The sequence below is a fragment of the Podarcis melisellensis genome, assembly GCF_964234715.1.
Source record: "Podarcis melisellensis genome assembly, chromosome: 17".
NCBI lineage: Eukaryota > Metazoa > Chordata > Lepidosauria > Squamata > Lacertidae > Podarcis > Podarcis melisellensis.
Window position 1 is genome coordinate 40,864,797 of NC_138534.1, and position 16,130 is coordinate 40,880,926.

Here is a 16,130-nt window from a genome sequence, read left to right on the forward strand (position 1 = left end):
TGGCTAGTATACTTTCTATATTTTTATCTGCCCCTTTATATATCATCTTTGATACATCATCATCCTGTTTAATTTCAATAATTTTTATCTCATCATTTATTTAGACACGCTAGATATGAAAAAATAAAAGTTAGATACAACTGGAAAATCAAGCATCAATTAAAATGCCTGCTGGAATAAAAAAAAAGCAGCAAGGATACCTGTCTGACCTCAGCTGGAAGGGAGTTCCATAAATTTGGGTCCACAATACTAAATGCACGGCTCCTAGGAAGCCAGTAAAGGTTTGCCACCTCATTCCATTCCACTGGCCATTACTGGGTTCTACACAACGCAATACAAGCCAAGCAAATGTAAAAAAACCAAATCCCTGCCTGCCTTAAGGAATTTTATATCCTTGACAGAAGAGAGGACAACAGAGGGAGAGGGAAAGAAACCTTTCACCCATCTAAATGGTTTACCTGAGACATGGGATGCTGTCCTTCATGGTTCCTTCAGATGCCACAGTGTTTGTACTGCCTGAGAGATCTTTTAAAGACGGAAGAGGGGAAGAGGCATTTGGAAAGGGAGGAATCATTTCTGCCTCGGGACTCATGATATCTTCAGCCTCACTCTGGAGGTGCACCTCTAAAGACTTAAGGAAATTAAAACCCAAGTTATCTTATGAAATCAAGTATTTTCTGAATAAAAATAAGTAGCAGCAATAAATCCGGTCAGTTCCTAGTATAGCAATCAAGAGATTCATTTGATAAGGTATTAGTTCAGTTAAAATGAAGGGGAGGAATGAATGAAGGGGAGGAATGGAAATATCATCAACACTAAATATCCTCCACAGAACTTGCCCATTAACCAACCAATACCTGGCCCCCAACAACAACTTAAGATGAAATTGACCTTCATCTAAAGAACTAACACAAATGGGGTGGGAAGTCTTATAACCTAAGAACTGAATTTCGAGGATAACAATGGGCTTTTTGCTCTCTCTTCCTAAGCATGAGATAGAGGGTACTTAAAGCAGTTGTTCAACAGATTCATCACCATGAATTTGGGCTCCTGGGAGTTTTGGGCCACTAATGTTATCTCAGAAACAGAAACACAAGGTTATTATGAAGAAAGACAGTACCACCCAGTAAAATGTTTTGCATCTGAGAATTTGATTTTGGGTTGTTGTTTTTTTAAGTAATCAACTGGCTCAAATGCAATCTGTACCCAGGGCCTTCCTACATAACAGTTCACAGTAGCACACATGAAATAGTGTTACAATCACTTGCATATATTTATACATTACATAGAGAAAGTTAAAACGTGCAGTCATTATTGCACTGCCTGTTTCAAACATAGTTCTGTGTTGCAACATCCCATCTATCTGAAATTTTACTTGATTAACAAAATCTAAGCTTTTCACTTATGCTACATGCAACTCTGGAATATGATGTGTTTCAAAACTCCACACCAAGCCTTGAAGTAAGCAATGCAATAGATAAGCAAACTCATGCAAACTTACTGAGATTTCAGTATTAACTTCATGCTTGCTGAATCTGTAAACGATAACATATGCAGAGACCCCTGCTACACAAAACAGTCTACTTTCAGGGCACCAGTACATCAACTGGATGGCAAAAGGATCCTCTTCTGTGTTTTCTGGGGTTGGTTTTCCTTCTAACTTCTGCTTTTCAAAAACCTTTGAGGTTTTTAACTTGTATAACATCTGCAGTGTAACTGGAGAATATTGAAGACATCTATTATATTGCTTTAAACTAGATTAATATATGCTCATTATCTGTAAATATCACAATCTGTCTTTTCCAGTATTGTTAGATACTACAGTGAAACAGTGCAAAATGCAGCATTATTGAGTTTCATACTAGATCATATCTAACGTTATCTGTGCTCTGCTCTCAGAGAAGACCAAAAAGAGAGACATACCTTAGCAGCAGGATAGAGCCCTGCTCTTTTAGGGCGTATGAAAAAGAAGGTCAACCTTTCAACATAAGGAATCCTCTACCTTAAAAAAATTGAAGATATATGATGGAATCCAATGTAGCACTAAGTGGAGTAGGTGTGTACAGAACAAGGTTGACTCATGCAATGGGACTTAACCCCCTCTGCACTCCCTCCAAACCTGTTCTGGGGTTTTCCCCACACCACCAGAGCGGATTTACTGGTGGAGAGGAGATGGACCACGTTCTACACATGCAACACCTGAGTTCAATCCCGCCCATTTACTTTCTTTGCTTTTTTGTGTAATGCCTTTTAAGATTACAGTAAAAAGAATGAAAATATACCGTATATACTGAAGATATTCATACAATTCTGAGTCCATAAGATGTGCAAAGGGTGCTCAAATCTTTATCTATCACCCTACCCATCCTGTAAGTTGGACACAGTTGTTCAACATACGTCTGGCCAGCTTGACATTACTGGCTTCCATTTGAAAAGTGCAAAACCCAGGACTTTTCTTACCATAAGTTCCTATTCTCAAGGGAGGCATTAAATATCCTTCAGGACATTCCCTCCCCCTTTTAATCAAGGAGCAAGGCCAACTGCTGGTTGACTCATCCATGGGAAGGATCTCCAATCTACCAGGCTATCCTGGACAAAAGCAAGAACCCTAAAACCTAGGAGAAACTACTGTAAAAGGAAGGCCAACAAGGTGAATGCAGAAAAATACACAAGCCACACAGATAGAGGGAGAACGCCTCAAAAGGCCTTACCTAACAACTTCCTTCGTATATCTATTGTTGAATTATTTGCAACAATTATCAACATTTATATGGGATACAAATGTATTTTCAGTATTTTTTTCCTGTAACACTGGTGCAATTCACACTGAAGCACCTTTCCCTGATGAGGTAGCACTGCACTGGCATTTTTAGGGAACACAACTGCTGCTCAGGGGTCACACTGTATGAAATACTGTATCTCCCTTGTTCTAAACACAATTCTATGCTATGTGCTACAAGAGGTTCTTAAGTAATGTGAATTCTATCATCTTTCTTTACCACACAACTCTGTGTAACTCAGCACTGTAATTAATTATTATTAATTAACCACACTTCATCCCGAGGTTCCAGGGCGGGTTACAACATTAAAACACAACATTAAAAAGGCACAGACAGTGGAGTTCCCACCGCTGCACATTCTAGCCCCTCACACAGCAAAGCATTGCTCACAACACAAATATGTGTTTCTGTGCCACGGACACAGCAACCAACCTGCTAGTCTTCTTTTCTGTTTTCTGGAAGTGGAGTCTGAATTTGCATTCATTCATGCTACACTGTTCTCAAAAGGAATGGCAAAATTCCTTAAACAACCACCTATTTAACAAGATCCAAAACAAATGTACTTGGATGTAGTGCCAAACTTCTGTCCTAATAACATGGCAACCCAGAGTCCTGCTTGGAGTCAAGAAAGAGCCAGCTAATAGACCAAGTGTTTGAGCGGCATATGGTTCACCACTTCAACAAATCAGTCCCGAGGCTCTGCTGAATGGTGGCCATGATTACTATTGCAGACTAATTGAACTGCCTCGTTTGCAAATGTGTTGATTCTTGCTCCAGAGCAGTGTAATTGACATGTTGGAGAAACAGCAACTGGGACTGGTGTGTGTTGGCAGCACAGACACCCTACCTTCCAAGTCTGAAGAACAATAACAGTGCCACAAATAGGGAGAGCAAGATAATTACTCCCCTGTAGTAAGCAACAAGCCCTACCATCGCTCAAAAGTGATGCGTTGCAGAGGAGAGAGAAAGGGGTGGGGGAGAGAAGGAGGTGGAAGAAAGTGAGCATCCAAGAACCTGGGACGGCAATGAGCCTCTTCCTCCAGCACCACCACCACTCTTCCTTTTTGGATCCAGGATCTTCCATTTCTCTGCCCTGCCCCTTCGCCCAGCCGTTTGACTCTAAAATTTAAGGCTTTTAAATTAAGCCCAACTCACAGGTTCACAAGTGCGTACTCCCACCTGCTCAAAGGTTAAAGATGGGGCAGGAGAAGAAGATGAGGAAAAAAGGATGCCAAACCAGTTCTGCAGGATCAAGGCTACTCTCACGGATAACAGTGTGTGGCTGATTCACTTGGAAATCAACCAATACAAGAATTAGATACCTGTGTAACCACTGTTCCACCACCACAAGCTATACTGATATGCCCCACTGTGCTGCCATATAGCATAGAATTAAAACATCACTGAAATTTCCCCTTACTCATTTTGTTTCTTAGGACTACAACACACGCTACATTTCGTTTTGTTTCTTAGGGCTACAACATACGCTACATTTCATTCCAGAACCAACGGAGAGGGAATACTTGTTGTTTTCTATTTAGTGCACACACAGTTTAGATCCGTTGCGTATTTGTTGCCCCTAAAAAGCAGTTACTGAGAAACTGGTTTCGTTTCAAAAATAAAAGCTCATTGCAGGTTGATTCTGTATTACCCTGCAATGGAAAACCCATGTAGGTGGTCTGGCAATAGTGGATGTCTCAACACCTGCCCAAGAGCGTTCTGGGTGGGCATATACCAAGACTGCCACCACCACTTTTATCTTCCTTCTCCCGGGGCATGTGCAGAGAGGAAAAGGTGTGGATAACTTAATGGGGGGATTTTCAAACACATATCAAGTAACCACACACCCATCTTTGTGCATGGCTAGATCTAGAATCAAGCAAGATTGAAAGCAGTATGTTGAGGGCAAACATGAAAACTACATTTTTGTGCTACAAACGTAGATAGCATGTATGCAACCTAGCTGTACCCAGGCTCTTTTTTTAGCCTATATATAATTCAGAGAACGAAAGCACAGTAGCACAGGGCAGTATCAAACTAAGCAGTTCTGCTGGCTGAGCTACAGAACTTCCCCTCCCTCTCCTCTCTCTGCATGCTTCCTAAATCTGTTTTGGATTTCCCCCCAACGCTCTGCAGCAGATTAAGAAGACATGTGGGAAGAGGACAGGGAGGAGAAGTTCCATTGCACAGCCAAAAGTGCTTGCGCTAGTGGAGCTCTTAAGCTGAATTCTAGCCATAATAATTTTCATAAACGAATGCCTTTCCAGAGCATAAAAGCCCTGATTCATCATCCCTCTCTAAATCCATAATTTCCCTTGCAATGGGATAACAGTTCAACCCCATGCATTGCTCAGAAGTAATTCACGCTGGGTTCAGTGAGGTTTACTCCCAGGTAAACGTGCGTAAAAACTAGGTGTCATTTGAATGTTTCACTTGATCACCCTGTCCCTAGAAACAGAATTCCTCTACCTTGAAAAACTGTGTAGAAGAGTGAGATGTTGAAAGGTTGGCCATCTCTGGTTTAGAATTAATATTAAATCAACATATATACATTTCAGGATTTCTTATTTTGTCACCCTGGAGCATGATGTCACAGAAACAGGAGGCAAAGGGGAACAAATGGCTTTGGACAAAGAAACCACACAGTGATGTGGGTCTCCTTCCACCAACATTCGCACTGAAATGTCGGGAATCAGTTTCATTCCATTTGTTACATTAATCCTATCCTTTCAATAATGAACAAATTAAACAATTATTTCCCTTAAATTTGTAGCATGCAGTTATTAATGGTTTAAAAATTGTGTTTTGGCACTTACTGGCAGAAGCATCCCAAAATTTCACTGTTCCATCTGCATGACTTAAAAAGAATAGATTAAAAGTCAATTAAAACAAAGTACAGAACAGTTAACGTTTTAGTAAGGCTGCGTACAAACTGACGCTTTAAAGCACATTCAAAACACATTTCTTCCCTCAAAGAATTCTGGGCATTCTAGTTTAACCCTTCATAGGGTTACAACAGACTACAGTGGCTAGGATTCTTTGAGGGAAAGAATTCTATTATTTATACCCTGCCCATCTGCGTCACATGTGCTTTAAAGCTCCAGTTTGTATACAGCCTAAACGTCACATATATACCAAGGCCCCTGCAGATGCCCTATGTATTGCACATTCATGATGATTTGTGCTCATGGTGCTATTGGGGCAGTCAAATGCATCCCACTTTCAATACTGTTTGCAGCAGCAAATGTTTTGGGCAGTCACACTGCTTCTTTTCCAATCAGTGCACATCCTGCAACTTCATGCTGAAGTCCATCCACAGATCAGTAATGAGGAAACACTGTAGAACAACTAATAAAGCACAATTAAATCCACCACAAATTCACTATTATTGTGTTAAGCCAGGCACCCCCAAACTCAGCCCTCCAGCTGTTTTGGGACTACAACTCCCATCATCCCTAGCTAACAAGACCAGTGGTCAGGGATGATAGGAGTTGTAGTCCCAAAACAGCTGGAGGGCCGAGTTTGGGGCTGCCCATGTTAAGCACATGCTGTGGACACACACCTGCAGTACTGTACTGGAGGGGCCCTGCGTCTCCCTGCGGTGAGAGACTGAACACAGCTGGTAAGTCATCGTGACAGCCAGTCCTTGTTAGGCAGCTGTGAAGAGCCTAGCTGCCTCACATCTTTCAGCTCTTCATTAAAGCATGGAAAGACTGAGCTCTGAAAACTGGGACAAGAAGCCTAGAAGTCAATTTGTGAATCACCAGAGACAACCCCCGAGGACAGCTAGCAAGATCAAGGGAAAATTAGAAACTGGTTGGGTCCGTAAATGGGTCCACCACTCCTTCAGTAAGCAGCATCCTATAACAGCAGCTTCCTTACCCTGTTATGATAATTTCAGGATACGTCTGTGCTCCGAGGTTCCACGCTCCGCCACTGATAGGCCACTCCTAAACACCATCAGAGGAGTTGCATTTAGAATACTGAAATGCTGCATTTTATTTCCAGGAAAGTGACAACTTACAGCTGTATATATGTTAGTGTGTCAGCTGCAGTATGTAGGTGTGCATTGTGAATGTTGTGTGTGCTCCTCCCAGGGCTGGAAAGGGGTTAGCTCAACCTCTGGTTAGCTAGTAAAATTGAATTACCGTGTAGTGAAATGATGCATGTCGAAAAAGTGTTTCACCAACATGAAAAGTTTGGAAAGCTCTGCACTATACCTTTAAAGCATGAGTAGACAAACTAAGGCCAAGGGGCCGGATCCAGCCCAATCACCTTCTAAATCCGGCCCGCAGACGGTCTGGGAATCAGCATGTTTTTACATGAGTAGAATGTGTCCTTTTATTTAAAATGCATCTCTGGGTTATTTGTGGGGCCTGCCTGGTGTTTTTACATGAGTAGAATGTGTCCTTTTATTTAAAATGCATCTCTGGGTTATTTGTGGGGATAGGAATTCGTTCATTCCCCCCCCCCAAAAAAAAAATAGTCCGGCCCCCCACAAGGTCTGAGGGACAGTAGACTGGCTGCCTGCTGAAAAAGTTTGCTGACCCCTGCTTTAAAGCACACTCATTCTCTCCGCCCCCAAAGGATTCTAGGTACTGTAGCTTCTTAAGGGTTGTTGGGAAGTGTGAGGGGTAAAGCTAATAGAATTATTTGAGGGAGAAAAATAAACTTTGGTCATCATTCAACTATAGTTGCTGTCTTTGTGCTTTAGGGCCAGATTCCAGTGTTTACTTTTAAGCCCTAAATTGGGTGGTTCCTATGTGCGTCCAGGAGGGCGCTCTCTCTCTCTCTTTCTCTCTCTCTCTCTCTCTCTCTCTCTCTCTCATATATTCCTCCTGTCCCCCTGAAATTTGAGGGAGAAGCTATGCTCTATGTTCTATCTTTCAACCCAGTAAATCAAACCAAGAAGCAGCATAAACCATTTGGAATATGCTTTCAAAAGAAATCTGCTTGGCCACATTCCTAACTGCATTACATCATCAACTAATAAGTTTTATTTTTAAAAGCTTGTACTGTAAAGCAGACAGTACAGTCTGGAGGCTTTATACAGAAGACTGTGCCAATAAATATACAGTTCTGCTTCAGTAAAATGCACCCAACTTTTCCTCTTTTTACCTTATTGCTGTATCCTTGCTTCTTATGCTTAGCGCCTATGGAATATAGCACAGGAATCAAATCTGGAGGACAGTCAGCAAAATAGTCTGTGCAGGTAACTGGTGATTCATGAATGTCCATGGGATAAGGATTTTCAAATATTGGAAAGCTATTTGAGAAAGATATTTTATGGGATTGTATTAGCACACCTTTTAAAGCAGAAAATTATGTAATACATAAAGTTTACTAAAATAAAACATACTAGCAATCTATGGGAGGAATTAAAAAAAAATCGACAGCTTATCAGAACTTTTAAAAAGATAAATTCAACATAAACTGAACATAAATTCCACTATAAGGCAGTTTTGCCTCTCTTTAATCAGAGTGATGGGAACCAGGTTAACCCAACAAAATGAGGGACCGGTCTTCATTCTCTTTCAACTCTTTGCAAAGACCTGAGGTGGCAAGACTAAAGAGCGTGGGATAAACAAGAAAGTTATGGAAAAAAACATAGAAAAAACAACGGAGTCACAAACTTTTATGTAATAAAAGCAGTACATTTATCACTTGGAACTTTAATCCCAGGTTATTTTCTTCCCACCTCCCTTTAATTGGGAAAATGGAAAACAAAAAACTCAACAAGCTTTGGAAAGGCACATAAAAAGTGATTACACAGCTAGAGACTCTAAATTATGTACTTATGTAATTATGTAAAGATGGATTTTACACAATTACAGATGGAAACTGAGCCTGTTTATTTTTTAACACATGATGGCTTGTCTTTGTTATTCTATATTTCCAAGCTTGGATAAAATAAATAAATAAAGCTGACCTTCATTCAAATGAATTGTAGCATCCTGCAGACTATATACTTACTTGCTTTGAGTCAGATCGACGACAATGAGATCTTTTTCCAATAGTACAACTACAGCGTAGGGTTCTTGCACTTCTAAGAATCAAGAATTAAGCACATATATTAGTGAACTAGAACATTAAATAATAACCAGATAATATATATTCACAAAATGAAGGATTGTAGGTAGGGTTCTGAATCGCTGAAGAGGGTTTTCCAAACTGAAAGAAATGCTGTTAAACTACATCCCTACTGATGCAGATAAGACTTCCCTGTGAAGGAAAGGGGAAGATTTATAATGGGAAAAGGGAGAGAAAGGGTATAGATGTGGGAAACGGGAAGGGAACTATTGGACTAAGTTATGTAGCTGCCTTATGAGCTGTACCATGAGTTGAAATTTATGCTGTTGTTAATTATGGTTCGGAAAAATTAATAAAATGATTTTTAAAAAGGAAAAAGCCTGTTTGGAACACTGATGGGGAGATGATGTTATTTTGGTCGTAAACTTGATTGTTATGAACTTATAAATTTGTCTTTAGTATAAAGACAAGGAGCGGCGCCTCAATGCCTTTGACTTGTGCTGTATCAGGAAGATTTGGGGCATCACATGGCAGGACAGAGTCTCAGACAACGATGTGCTCTCCCAAGCCCAAATTCCCAGCACGTTCATACTCCTGTCTCAGCAATATCTATGCTGGCTTGGCCACGTCCACAAAATGGAAGATGTCAGGACCCCCAAAGACGTGTTCTACAGGGAGCTGGCTTCAGGCACCAGACCCATTGGCAGACCAACTCTGCATTTCAAAGATGTCTGCAAACATGATGTGAAGCCTGGCAACATTAACCCCGCAGTGTAGGAATCCCTTGCAGATGACTGCAGCGCTTGGAGACAGTCAAGGGGTATCTGCAGCAGCGACCAGAGGAGGAATGACCATGGGGAGGAGTACAGAAAGAAGTACAGTCGTACCTTGGAAGTCCGTTCGACTTCCAAAACGTTCGAAAACCAAAGTGCGGCTTCTGATTGGATGTAGGAAGTTCCTGCAGCCAAACTAGAAGCCGCAGAAGCCCAGTCGGACGTTTGGCTTCCAAAAATAGTTCGCAAACCGTAACATGCACTTCTGGGTTTGCAGCGTTTGGGAACTAAGCTGTTCACCAAGGTACGACTGCACAGAAAGAAGAAACACCATGGTACACCTGAATCGGCGCATTGGGATGGGTTTATCTGCCCCCAGCTGCAACAAACCATGTCTCTCCATATCGGTCTCTAGAGCCACACCAGGAGCTGTAACTCTCCAACTTCATCTCCAAGGGTCCACTCTTCCATTGTCTCCTGAGACAGACAGGTGCCAACCAACCAGTTTTCATTGGAGCACCTTTTATTCATGTGGGGCATTGAAGATGCCTAGGTAGTCACCATGCAATCCACATTGGAAACCTATTACATTGTTCCCGCTGCCACATGTGGCCAGAAGTACTTTTTATGATACCGTATTTTTCGCTCTATAGGACGCACTTTTTCCCTTCCAAAAATGAAGGGGAAATGTGTGTGCGTCCTATGGAGCGAATGCAGGGTCCTTGGCTTCGCTGCAACGCGCCTGTCCTGGAAGCCAGAGGAGGAACAGAAGGGTCTCCTTCTTCGCTGAAGGGTGCAGCACCTTCTCCCTCTCTGCGCAGCGCCTCTCCTGTGAAGGAGAGGGGCTGCGCAGAGAGAGAGAGAAGGCGCAGCGCCCCTTGAGCAACGCGCCTGTCCAGCGAAGGCGGAGGAGGAACAGAAGGGTCTCCTTCTGTTCCTTCTCCAGCTGCGCTGAAAGGCACTGCACCTTCTCCCTCTCTGCACAGCACCTCCCCTGTGAAGGAGGGGCGCTGCGCAGAGAGAGAGAAGGAGCAGTGCCCCTTCAGCGACGAGTCTGTCCTGGCTTCTGCTTTAGCCCTGCGCAGCCTCTTTGAGCAGGGGGAGCCTTCATCCCGCTGCCCTGAAGAGGCTTGGCGCGGTTACCCCAGAAGCCAGAGCAGCCACACGGTATCCCAGAAGCCAGATCCCTCTTGCTGTTCTGGCGTCTGGGGTTCAGAATATTTTTTTCTTGTTTTCCGCCTCCCAAAACTAGGTGCGCCCTATGGTCCGGTGCGCCCTATGGTGCGAAAAATAAGGTAATTCTGCTGTTACGGCACATACAGATCAGATCTGATACACCCACTCAAATTGAGGGACACTTCAGTAACTTTTGACAATATGAGTATGAACAAACTCTCTGCTCCACACATTCCCACAGGCAAGGCACAAAAATCTGCCTACAATGAGGCGGCTCTGCAAAATCCTAGACCAACTGTGGGTGGCAGAACCTTTGAGACTGGAATTATTGGAGGATTTTTTCCAACCCTGCTATCTGTACTCAGCTTTCCTGTGAGTACAAGGTCACTACTTGTTTTCAGACCTCTGGCTAAGATTGTAACACAAACACGCTCACCATTTGGGTACGGAGTTTCACAAAGAGTTAAAAAGTCGACAATGGGGTGATCCATTTCAAGTACTGTAATTGCTTTTCCATGCATGATTGTCAGACTAGGTCTTCTCCAAGGTTTGTCGTAAGAAAGTCCACCAGAAAAAATCATAAAAGGCTCACTATATTGGGAAGAAATGGAGAAGAAAAAAAAGATTGTTTTAGATTTTTGCACTGACTTTCAGCCCAGATATTTTTGCTAGTTGCAAAAAAGGAATGCAGTCTGTATGTAAATTGTGATTAAATTCTAAGGACTCACATTGATCTTTATAGGGTTCTGGAACTGAGTAGCGAAAAGATTTAATTATGAAGCTGCCTGATACAAATCAGGCCACCGGTCCATTTATCCCAGGACTGCCTGCTGTTTTTAGCAGCTCTGCTTCAAGCAAATTATTTTCTAGCACTTTCATGTGGAAATATGCTGGGAAGCGAGGCTAGGGGCCCTCCCCCTTAAGGCCTGCAATACAGAAACTTTTAAGACAACTATTCCAGAAGGTACGAAGGGGATGGCCACAGCATATTCATAGGATTTAAAGAGGTTCTCCAGACCTATGTTTTAAAATGAGCAGAGTCTAACTGGGACTGTGTGCTGTTTTTCTGAGAGTGGACATGGAACCTACAGCATTCTGCCAGCCTCTGGGTTCCAGAAACAGCATGTATGGGGGGTTCAGAACAGCTACTAATGCGATTAAGCTTCCAGCACAGTAAAGGGCAATGTGGGGGGAAAACCCTACTTACCTATTTTTACAGGTCTTGTATTCTACTTTAAGAATTGGTTTACAAGATTCAACTTTTTTCCCATCTCGTTGAATCTTACCTGTTAAAAGTTCACACAGAAATAGCAAATTTATTTTACCTTAAGACGTTTGCAAAAATCACAACTGTTTGTACTGGCTATTAAATTCAGGGTTATTCTTTAAGAACCAGGGTGGAAACAATAACCTACTGTGCATTTAAAAAAAAGATTCCACGTAGTGATTATCTGTAGATTCCTACCATTCAATGAGCCAGATTTTGCCTGGAATGGGTGTCAGGTGGGAGGCAACATTTACAGTCTAAAATATAAGGTGTGACCGGAAAGGTCAGTGAACAGTCACAGAAATTGGAAAGCAAGAAATATTTGAAATATATGCCTTACAGACCTTCAAAGTAGGTCCCCTCTGATACAGTGCATCGTTGACAAAGTTCATAGAACTGTTGGAAACTTCTGGAGAAGTCCTCTTTCTGTACTGCATTGTTCCCTTGTCACAGCAGCTTGGACGTGTGAAATGTTGGAAAATCTGTGCCCTTTCAGTACAGATTTCAGTTTTGGAAAAAGAAAGAAATCCAGTGGGGCCAGATCGGGAGAATATGGAGGATGGGAAAACTCAGTAACCTCAGTAACGATTTCAAACAGAATATGCAATTCTTCCGCCATCATTCGGATGGACAAACGCCGATCCCACATCAATAACTCATGAACTCATTTCCGTTCATGAGTTTGCTGCCATTCTGCTCGTCAACGGTCTGCCAGACTGAGGGTCATCTTCGATGGTTTGCCGCCCTTCACGGAAACACTTAAAACACTCATACACTGTCTTTCGAGTTACAGCTTCATCTCTGTACACAATTGTGAGCATTTTGTGGGTTTCCAATGCTGACTGCATGTTCGAATATTTCTCGCTGTCCAATTTCTGTGACCATTCACCAAACCTTCCGGTCACAACTTGTAGAAATGGGGAATCTTAGGCCCTCCATATGTTACTGAAGTACAACTCCCATCCCTAGCCATTGGCCATGCTTGCTGGGCTGATAGGAGTTGTACTTCAACAACATCTGGAGGGCCAAAGGTTCCCCACACCTGGTCAAAAGGAAACCAGGCTAGTAGTTCATCCAGAGATGGATGGGGTGTCCTGAGCTAAGAAGAACAGATAGGTGCTGATAAACCAATTTCTGTGGCCTGAACTCAGAAACTGCTGCAATTCTCCCTACTTGAAGGCAAAGCCTGACCTATTTACCCCAGATATTTAGACTAATAGAAGGGTGCATAGTTCTCTGCTGGGATATATTCCAAGCGCAGCTGGTGCAGTCTGCACCTCATATGGGACCCATTTCTGGAGACTTTCTCTCTTTTCAGAGACGGTGGGGGTATTCATTCCCCTGACATCTTCTTTACAATGGCAATCGAGATTAGGTGAAACAGCTACAACATAAAATCAGGTGAATGGTGCAACGAAAATCCTACCTCAAATGTAGCAATCCTTCCATTGCATTTCATTGAGTTATCAGGGTAATCAATTCTGTACAGCAGTAAATTGCTTCTTTTGCCCCCAGAAACAACAATCTGCACACTATTTATCTAGAAGGTCAAGATTATGGTCACAGTTCTGTGTGACCAAATAGGGTTTAGTGTCTGCCCCCCATAACTTACCGTGTGGAACAATTATCTGGAAAGGTCTGCTTTGACTTTTTAGATTCCACAAAGTCAAGCTGCCATCAGAATGACTACACATAAACTGCTTCCCTTCATTATGCCATCCAATAGAATGAATAGCCTAAAAAACAATTTAAAATATTAGCAATGACAGGCAAAATAGTCTATATTTGACAATAAAACCATTATACCTTAGAATTACAGAAGCTCAAAATATCCTCTCTATTTTACCATCCAAATGCCATAATTCAGCTCTAGGGAACATGTACACATAAAACCAAAATGATACAAAATAAGCTACTCATAAGAAACATTTTTCATAAGTATTCTGCTAATATAGATCAGCTCCATATTACTATTTTATTTATACAGTCGTACCTTGGATCTCAAACGCCTTGGCTCCTGAACAAATCGGCTCCTGAATGATCGAAACCCGGAAGTGAGTGTACAGATTTTCGAATGATTTTCGGAAGCTGACCACCCGGCACTTCTTCCACAATTCCGATTGGCTGGAGGATGCTCCTGCAGCCACTCAGAAGCCATACTTTGGTTTCCAAATGTTTTGGAAGTCGAACGGACTTCCGGAACAGATTCCGTTCAACTTCCAAGGTACGACTGTAGTCCACTTTCCAAACTAATTTTCTAAAGTGTCCTACATGAAAATAAACATAGTAGGCAGGATTCACCTAAAGCACCCCAGAGAATCATAGATTTGTAGAGTTGGAAGGGACCATGAGAGTCATCTAGTCCAACCCCTGCAATGTAGGAATCTCAGCTAAGGCATCCATGAGAGATGGCCATCCAACCTCTGCTTAAAAGCCTCCAAGCAGGAGTGTCCACAGTCAAATAGCATTTCCTGTCAAAAAGCATTTCCTCAAGCTTAGTCAGAAACTCTTATCAGTGGAAGCCCAATGCACTGAATTTCATCAGTTGAAGCCCTATGAAAGGAACCTGGCTTGCGCAATGGGATTTCCCCCTCTCTCCTCCCCCCCTCAAAATTAGCTCAGGGTGGTGGTGTCCAGATTGCAGAACAATGCACAAGGGGAAGACACACTCGACTAAAAACAGGGCGGAGGGAGCCTGCTTTACCTCTTGGGAAGGAAATTCAACATGGTCCTGCTCCTGGTACCCACCCATCAAACCTTTGCTAATGAAGGACAGATGGTATGGCCTTCACCACTGATCTTGAAAGGCCAGGCAGGGTCACATAGGCAAAAGTGTTCCTTAAGACTCTAGACAGCTTAGGGATGTGAAAGTTCTTACCAGAATTTTAATTCTGACCAGACATGAGCAGGTAGTAAAGGTAAAGAACCCCTGGCAGTTAAGCCTAGTCGCAGACGACTCTGGGGTTGCAGCGCTCATCTCGTTTTACAGGTCAAGGGAGCTGGCGTTTGTCCGCAGAGTTTTTCCGGGTCATGGGGTCAGTATGACTAAGCCGCTTCTGGCGCAATGGAACACCAAAACCAGAGCAGCGCACAGAAACGTTGTTTAACTTCCCGCTGCAGAAGTACCTATTTATTTACTTTCACAGGCGTGCTTTCGAACTGCTAGGTTGGCAGGAGCTGGGACCGAGCAACGGGAGCTCTCCCCATTGCGGGGATTCGAACCGCCGACCTTCTGATCGGCAAGCCCAAGAGACTCAGTGGTTTAGACCACAGTGCCACCCGCGTCCCTAAATAGTATCAGTAAGGCAATACAAATAAAGTGAAAGTTATGCTTGCCTTCCTTTGAGAAGCCTGTATAAGCTTTTTTATGTGTAAATTCACAACAATTCATGCAGTAATTCATAGAGGAAGTAATCAACACAGAACTGCCATACATAGTCAGATTAGCAACCTAATCTTAACCAACTCTACTTATTTTTAAAAAATAAAATTTTATTTATTTTTTAAAAATACAAACATGTAACAAAAAACAATTCCAAATCTAAATATTGAGATTGAATCTCCTGACTTCCCCCCATCCCTCCCATGGGTCCTAATGATAATATTTACAACTGCATATCAATACTTATCCAAATATTTATCCATCTAAATTATCCATACTTTCCATTACTTTACATGTTTTGACCTGCTTACAGTGGTCTACTTAGACCCTCTGGCACAACTACAGTAACTGTACACATTTTTGAAAATGGACCCCTTTTAACTAACAGCATTTTTTCCAACACACCCAAACATTTGGGTTGTGCTTTTAAAGGAAATATAAATAGCTTACCTCATCGTAGTATAGTCTTAAATCTGCTCTTTTGGATCTCAAGTCCCAGAATACCACAGTCCCATTTTCATAGCCTATCAACAACTAGGGGGGGGGGAACAAAACAATTATGTTCTCAAATTATAATTATCTTATGATTTACTACGCTTCGTTGTCACATTTTTTTTTTAAAAAAAAGGGTCTCAAAGTGACTTACAGTGTAAAAAAACAACAACCATTAAATCCAAGTATAAAAAAGAATAAAGGACCTAAAATGCAGTTCCACTCCACCC

The 16,130-nt window shown here is 42.2% G+C and overlaps 1 protein-coding gene across 4 annotated transcripts in view; it reads right to left on the reverse strand.

Moving 5' to 3' along the window:
- Nucleotides 1-16,130, reverse strand: part of STXBP5L (syntaxin binding protein 5L) — a 60,762-nt gene that overhangs the window by 22,209 nt on the left and 22,423 nt on the right. For all 4 annotated transcript variants that reach the window (XM_081893836.1, XM_081893835.1, XM_081893837.1 and 1 more), the window contains 10 exons: nucleotides 15,859-15,942; nucleotides 13,639-13,762; nucleotides 11,967-12,045; nucleotides 11,196-11,350; nucleotides 8,754-8,826; nucleotides 7,899-8,046; nucleotides 6,663-6,730; nucleotides 5,597-5,637; nucleotides 1,502-1,716; nucleotides 459-631 (listed from right to left, as the gene is read on the reverse strand). In XM_081893836.1, the coding sequence (XP_081749962.1) occupies nucleotides 459-631; nucleotides 1,502-1,716; nucleotides 5,597-5,637; nucleotides 6,663-6,730; nucleotides 7,899-8,046; nucleotides 8,754-8,826; nucleotides 11,196-11,350; nucleotides 11,967-12,045; nucleotides 13,639-13,762; nucleotides 15,859-15,942 (1,160 nt within the window). The remainder of the gene's footprint in view (nucleotides 1-458; nucleotides 632-1,501; nucleotides 1,717-5,596; nucleotides 5,638-6,662; nucleotides 6,731-7,898; nucleotides 8,047-8,753; nucleotides 8,827-11,195; nucleotides 11,351-11,966; nucleotides 12,046-13,638; nucleotides 13,763-15,858; nucleotides 15,943-16,130) is intronic.